Here is a 7,065-nt window from a genome sequence, read left to right on the forward strand (position 1 = left end):
GTGTCTCTGTGTCCCTGTGTCTCTGTGTCCCTGTGTCCCCGTGTCCCAGTGTCCCTGTGTCTCTGTGTCCCCGTGTCCCCGTGTCTCTGTGTCCCCGTGTCCCTGTGTCCCTGTGTCCCCGTGTCTCTGTGTCCCTGTGTCCCTATGTCCCTGTTTTTGGTGGTCTTGTTGGACCCATGTGGACCTCTGTCTCCTGTCCTCCAGCTGCAGGTCAGATACCAACCATAGCTCTGCTGGCTTCGGCCACCGCCGGAGTGGCTGCAGCGCCGCCGCAGGTGCCCATCGTCGGCAGCCAGATGACGAGGCAGGCCCGGCGACTTTACGTCGGAAACATCCCGTTTGGAGTCACCGAGGTAGGAGCTCGTCCCCGGGTGGGAGTCTGATGGGTTCCTGCTGCAGGCAGTCCTGAGGGTTCTGAGGGTTCTGATGGTCATGATGGTCCTGATGGTCCTGAGGATCCTTATGGTCCTGATGATCCTGATGGTTCTGGTGGTCCTGATGGTCCTGATGGTCCAGATGGTCCTGATTGTTCTGACGGTTCTGGTCTCTGCTCCTCAGGAGTCGATGGCAGAGTTCTTCAACGCTCAGATGCGTCTCGCCGGTCTCTCTCAGGCTCCGAGTAATCCTGTTCTTGCTGTGCAGATCAATCAGGACAAGAACTTTGCTTTCTTGGAGGTGAGCTGTTAGTCCTCAGAGTTCTTCACATTCTCAGATCCCTTCCATGCAAGGAGACGGAACACCTGCTGGACATGTCTCCGAGCATTAGAGTGCCTGTCTGCTCCAGGCCACTGGGTGGCGCTGGTTGTCCTCTCTGAAGAACTTTGGTTTTTATGAAGCAGCAGTAATAATTTAATACTTTGTCCTCTGCAGACGTCTCAGGAGCTTCAGCCACAGCCAGTCAAAGTGGAGGGGCTGTTGTCACCCAAAAAGGGGCGGAGCATTGGGTTCTCTCAAAAAGGGGCGGGGCTTTGCACAGAGCCTAAGGCCGTGTGTTTACTTTGCTTGAAGCCATTTTTAAAATCAGACTGAGACGAGTCGGGTGTTTCAGTTTAAAAATACAAACTTGTTTTGAGTTTATAGCCACCCACAGGTCAAAGGTCAGCGTCTGTGTTGGTAGAGTTAGGGTCCTCACCTGAGCCGCTGCCCATCGTCTGAATGAACGACAGGATGTTCTGTGGAAACAGGAAGTGTGAGCTTCCTGTCTGAACTCCTCCTGCAGTTCCGGTCAGTGGACGAGACGACGCAGGCCATGGCCTTCGACGGAATCATTTTCCAGGGTCAGTCGCTGAAGATCCGACGACCCCACGACTACCGGCCGTTACCTGGGCTGTCAGAGCAGCCGGCGTTCCACGTTCCAGGTGGGTTCCTGCGCCTTTCAGGACAGAATCCTGGGAAAAAGTTGTCCTGTTGTGTGATTTGTGTCTGTCTTCTTGTTCCTTGTTGTAAGGCGTCGTCTCCACGGTCGTTCCTGATTCACCTCATAAACTCTTCATCGGAGGCCTTCCTAACTACCTGAACGATGACCAGGTACGATGACTGGCAGCCTGCCCCACAGGTGCACTCGCGCTCCTCAGGCAAAGGTTTTTATCAGACTGTCTCTTTACGTCAGAGAGAGTCAAAGTTCAATCAGCTTTGTATGCTAAACAAACCGCTTTAAGGACGGTGAGCAGCTTATTCACCGAGTTCCTTCTGTCCACCTTCAAACTGAAACATGAGAGAACCGGAGAAGCTTCCTGCTGTTTGGTTCTTCTGCTAACAGAGGGAACTAAATCCTCTGATTTAAACGATTATTTATTCAAGAATCTGGTCTCAGATCAGTTTACGTCGTCATGAAGGAAATGCTGATTTTTATGAATCTGAACTGAAGGTTCCTTGAAGGAATGCCTGTCACCCGTTTAATCCCTCAGCTTGGTGCTCAGACGGGTTCTCGGGCTCAGATCGGACCTTCGGACTCTTGTTTGCAGGTGAAGGAACTCCTGACGTCGTTCGGACCGCTGAAGGCCTTCAACCTGGTGAAGGACAGCGCCACGTCTCTGTCCAAAGGCTACGCCTTCTGTGAGTACGTGGACATCAGCGCCACGGACCAGGTAACGTCTGTGGAGGCAAGGATGGATGTTTACAGACCTGTTTGTTGTTTACAGCCTGTGTTTGTTGTTTACAGACCTGTGTTTGTTGTTTACAGCCTGTGTTTGTTGTTTGCAGCCTGTGTTTGTTGTTTACAGACCTGTGTTTGTTGTTTACAGGCCTGTGTTTGTTGTTTACAGCCTGTGTTTATTTACACCCTGTATTTGTTGTTTACAGGCCTGTGTTTGTTGTTTACAGGCCTGTTTGTTGTGTACAGCCTGTGTTTGTTGTTTACAGCCCCCTGTTTGTTGTTTACAGCCTGTGTTTGTTGTTTGCAGCCTGTGTTTGTTGTTTACAGCCCCGTGTTTGTTGTTTACAGCCTGTGTTTGTTGTTTACAGCCTGTGTTTGTTCTTTACAGCCTTGTTGTTTACAGACCTGTGGTTGTTGTTTACAGCCTGTGTTTGTTGTTTACAGGCCTGTTTGTTGTTTACAGCCTGTGTTTGTTGTTTGCAGCCTGTGTTTGTTGTTTACAGCCCCGTGTTTGTTGTTTACAGCCTGTGTTTGTTGTTTACAGCCTGTGTTTGTTCTTTACAGCCTTGTTGTTTACAGACCTGTGGTTGTTGTTTACAGCCTGTGTTTGTTGTTTACAGGCCTGTTTGTTGTTTACAGCCTGTGTTTGTTGTTTGCAGCCTGTGTTTGTTGTTTACAGCCCCGTGTTTGTTGTTTACAGCCTGTGTTTGTTGTTTACAGCCTGTGTTTGTTCTTTACAGCCTTGTTGTTTACAGACCTGTGGTTGTTGTTTACAGCCTGTGTTTGTTGTTTACAGGCCTGTTTGTTGTTTACAGCCTGTGTTTGTTGTTTGCAGCCTGTGTTTGTTGTTTACAGCCCCGTGTTTGTTGTTTACAGCCTGTGTTTGTTGTTTACAGCCTGTGTTTGTTCTTTACAGCCTTGTTGTTTACAGACCTGTGGTTGTTGTTTACAGCCTGTGTTTGTTGTTTACAGGCCTGTTTGTTGTTTACAGCCTGTGTTTGTTGTTTGCAGCCTGTGTTTGTTGTTTACAGCCCCGTGTTTGTTGTTTACAGCCTGTGTTTGTTGTTTACAGCCTGTGTTTGTTCTTTACAGCCTTGTTGTTTACAGACCTGTGGTTGTTGTTTACAGCCTGTGTTTGTTGTTTACAGGCCTGTTTGTTGTTTACAGCCTGTGTTTGTTGTTTGCAGCCTGTGTTTGTTGTTTACAGCCCCGTGTTTGTTGTTTACAGCCTGTGTTTGTTGTTTACAGCCTGTGTTTGTTCTTTACAGCCTTGTTGTTTACAGACCTGTGGTTGTTGTTTACAGCCTGTGTTTGTTGTTTACAGGCCTGTTTGTTGTTTACAGCCTGTGTTTGTTGTTTGCAGCCTGTGTTTGTTGTTTACAGCCCCGTGTTTGTTGTTTACAGCCTGTGTTTGTTGTTTACAGCCTGTGTTTGTTCTTTACAGCCTTGTTGTTTACAGACCTGTGGTTGTTGTTTACAGCCTGTGTTTGTTGTTTACAGGCCTGTTTGTTGTTTACAGCCTGTGTTTGTTGTTTGCAGCCTGTGTTTGTTGTTTACAGCCCCGTGTTTGTTGTTTACAGCCTGTGTTTGTTGTTTACAGCCTGTGTTTGTTCTTTACAGCCTTGTTGTTTACAGACCTGTGGTTGTTGTTTACAGCCTGTGTTTGTTGTTTACAGGCCTGTTTGTTGTTTACAGCCTGTGTTTGTTGTTTGCAGCCTGTGTTTGTTGTTTACAGCCCCGTGTTTGTTGTTTACAGCCTGTGTTTGTTGTTTACAGCCTGTGTTTGTTCTTTACAGCCTTGTTGTTTACAGACCTGTGGTTGTTGTTTACAGCCTGTGTTTGTTGTTTACAGGCCTGTTTGTTGTTTACAGCCTGTGTTTGTTGTTTGCAGCCTGTGTTTGTTGTTTACAGCCCCGTGTTTGTTGTTTACAGCCTGTGTTTGTTGTTTACAGCCTGTGTTTGTTCTTTACAGCCTTGTTGTTTACAGACCTGTGGTTGTTGTTTACAGCCTGTGTTTGTTGTTTACAGGCCTGTTTGTTGTTTACAGCCTGTGTTTGTTGTTTGCAGCCTGTGTTTGTTGTTTACAGCCCCGTGTTTGTTGTTTACAGCCTGTGTTTGTTGTTTACAGCCTGTGTTTGTTCTTTACAGCCTTGTTGTTTACAGACCTGTGGTTGTTGTTTACAGCCTGTGTTTGTTGTTTACAGGCCTGTTTGTTGTTTACAGCCTGTGTTTGTTGTTTACAGCCTGTGTTTGTTGTTTACAGCCTGTGTTTGTTGTTTACAGGCGGTCTCCGGGCTCAACGGGATGCAGTTGGGGGATAAGAAGCTCATCGTTCAGAGGGCGAGTGTCGGAGCTAAAAATGCCAACTCTGTGAGTGAAGCTGAAGTTCTGAGGGTTCTCCAACCAGCAGAACGTTGGTTCTTCTGTCGGTTCTTCTCCTCCTAAAATCTTGAGACTCATTAAATGAAAACCTATGGTGTTCTTCTGGTTCATGACTACTTGTAGTAAAGACAACCTTAGTTATTATTTTCCTGACATTTTCAGAAAGCCTTCAGATTAACACAAACCTTTTGGTTGGCTGTCAAAATAAAAGCCCTGTTAGTTTCTCTGCTGTGAAGCTACATGAAGTCCAACCCGGGGTTTCCTGTTTCTGTCGCTGCAGACCTCCGTCACAGAGACCCCCGTGACCCTGCAGGTTCCCGGGCTGCAGAGGCTGCAGAACTCGGGCCTTCCCACCGAGGTGCTGTGTCTCCTCAACATGGTGATGCCCGAGGAGCTGGTGGACGACGACGACTACGAGGAGATCCTGGAGGACATCCGCGAGGAGTGCTGCAAGTACGGCACCGTCCGCTCTATCGAGATCCCCCGGCCGGTGGACGGAGTGGAAGTCCCCGGCTGTGGAAAGGTGCTTCAGTGTTTCTTCTTGTGTTTCTGATCCATGTGAGCAGCAGGAACTTCTCAGGATGGGATGGTTTCTGTCTCTGCTCTTAAAAATACTCAGAAAGTCCACCGAGCCATGACTGACCGCTGCCACCCTGACGAGTTTTAAAACTGGCTCCATCAGAATGGTTTGTGCTCATTACTGCCCCCTGTTGGTGACCAGCAGCAGACAGGAACATTTCCGACCCTCAGAGCTCCTCTGTTTGTTTGTTTCCAGATCTTTGTGGAGTACGTTTCTGCTGCAGACTGTCAGAAAGCCATGCAGGCTCTCACCGGCAGAAAATTCGCCAACCGAGTGGTGGTGACCAAATACTACGATCCGGACCTGTACCACAGACACGAGTTTTGATCCCGGAGGCCCGGTTCTGTCCCCTGACTGCTGTCTTTAGAGACCAGACCTGGGAAAGGTTCCTAAGATCCGACGGGTGAAGTGTCGTGTTTCTGTGACGTGTTTTACCCGGACTCATCCGGCCCGATGGGCTCTCCCTCCTGAGCACAAACATTCGGTTCTAGTTTAGAGAAGATTATTTATGTTTCTTTCTCATTTCCTGCAGTTCAGTGTTTCTCAGACAGATGCTGGGAAAACCTCCGAGGAAGTTCATGTAAATAAACACCTTCGACTGAGACGAACAGTTAAGATGTGGACCGTTTGTTAAACTCCTGAACAAACGGTGATGACTTCAGCTCGGATCCTGTGAGGAAACATCTGACCATCTCCAGTCGGTTCCTCCATCAGCCCACGGTTCCTTCCAGCAGAGCGGCCCGGCGCTAAAACCTTTAATCTAAACTTTTCCAAATTAAAAGTCTAAGAAGCTGCCTTCATGTTTTAAAAAGGCAGATCTGCATCTTTAAGGTTTTTCTCTGATTTACAGAAGATGTTGAAGAAAATGAAATCCTGAACTTATCTTAAAATGTATTTGGTTTTGCTTCTGAACGATTTCTGGTCAAATATATCAGAGAACTATGAGGTTTTCTTTTGTCTCAGTTAAAATGTATTAAAGTGTAATTATCACCTGGTAGAAGTGACTGTATTTTATATTGCAGTTTTGGATGGCTGAAAATATAAAACCTATAAAGTTTATATAATCCGTGCCACTGCCATCGCCTTGAATAAACGCTTCCCTCCACCGCCTGCTGCTTCTGATGTTTGACACGAGACGATTCCATCTGTTTACCTGTAAATAACTGTTTACCTGTAAATAACTGTTTACCTGTAAATAACTTTTACCTTGAAGCAGTTCCTGTCTCTGTCACCACAGCGAGCGGACTCACCGGACAGTTTGATTCCGGATGTCCTTCCTGAAGAACCTGCAGTCCAGGATCTCCTCTTCGGGTAAAGATGATCAATAAGACGTTTAGTTTTACAGAAAGTGTTTCGGACCTTTCAGAACCACAAACACAACGCGTTTGTTCAAGTAAATAATGAGTATTTCTTCTGAATTTGTATTTGTACTGAAGAGTTGGACCGTTTGGTTTTATTTTGTAGGCTGTGACCGGATATGGAGAGGTGATCTGTGACGTCAAGCGCAGTGACGACATTCGTCAGGGTCCTGGTGTTTGACAGATGTTCGGCCGGAAGGAAGATTGACTTGTTTCCAGTTAGGATGAGACAATGTACTGTTTGGAGTCCATGACAGAAATAACAAAAAGCAGAAGGAACTTAATAATAATCTTAGGTAAATACCACATACATAGATCTAAATTTACACATAATACTCCCTCTTTTCTAGCATATCAAAAATAATCTGAACAGTACATTGTAAGCATCCTTGATTCCTACAACAAGAAAGCTATAAAAACTGTTAATCTTTGTTCTTCATTTAATGAGTGGTCCCCCTGGCTTTTGTTATTAATTTTTTTCTTTTTTTTGGTTCAATGTTCATTAATAACTGACTTGTATTGACTATTTTCCTTCAATAAAATAATAAAAAACATGTTCGGCCGGGAGAAGCAGCCTCTTTCCCGCCGAGGACAGCCGAGGACATCCAAGAACAGCCGAGGACAGCCGAGGAGAGCCGAGGACAGCCAAG

At 46.4% G+C, this 7,065-nt stretch overlaps 1 protein-coding gene across 1 annotated transcript in view; it reads left to right on the plus strand.

The window, feature by feature from the left end:
* Nucleotides 1–6,969, plus strand: part of LOC108251649 (splicing factor U2AF 65 kDa subunit) — a gene marked incomplete in the record, with an annotated part of 9,337 nt that extends 2,368 nt beyond the window's left edge. Inside the window, 10 exon segments of the mRNA XM_037978794.1 lie at nt 205–353; nt 559–675; nt 1,220–1,358; nt 1,448–1,527; nt 1,908–2,087; nt 4,379–4,465; nt 4,758–5,000; nt 5,253–6,212; nt 6,295–6,368; nt 6,522–6,969. Of these exon segments, the coding sequence (XP_037834722.1) occupies nt 205–353; nt 559–675; nt 1,220–1,358; nt 1,448–1,527; nt 1,908–2,087; nt 4,379–4,465; nt 4,758–5,000; nt 5,253–5,384 (1,127 nt within the window).
* Between the last annotated feature and the right edge of the window lie 96 nt (nt 6,970–7,065).

The sequence above is a fragment of the Kryptolebias marmoratus genome, linkage group LG12 (genome assembly GCF_001649575.2).
Source record: "Kryptolebias marmoratus isolate JLee-2015 linkage group LG12, ASM164957v2, whole genome shotgun sequence".
Taxonomy (NCBI): domain Eukaryota; kingdom Metazoa; phylum Chordata; class Actinopteri; order Cyprinodontiformes; family Rivulidae; genus Kryptolebias; species Kryptolebias marmoratus.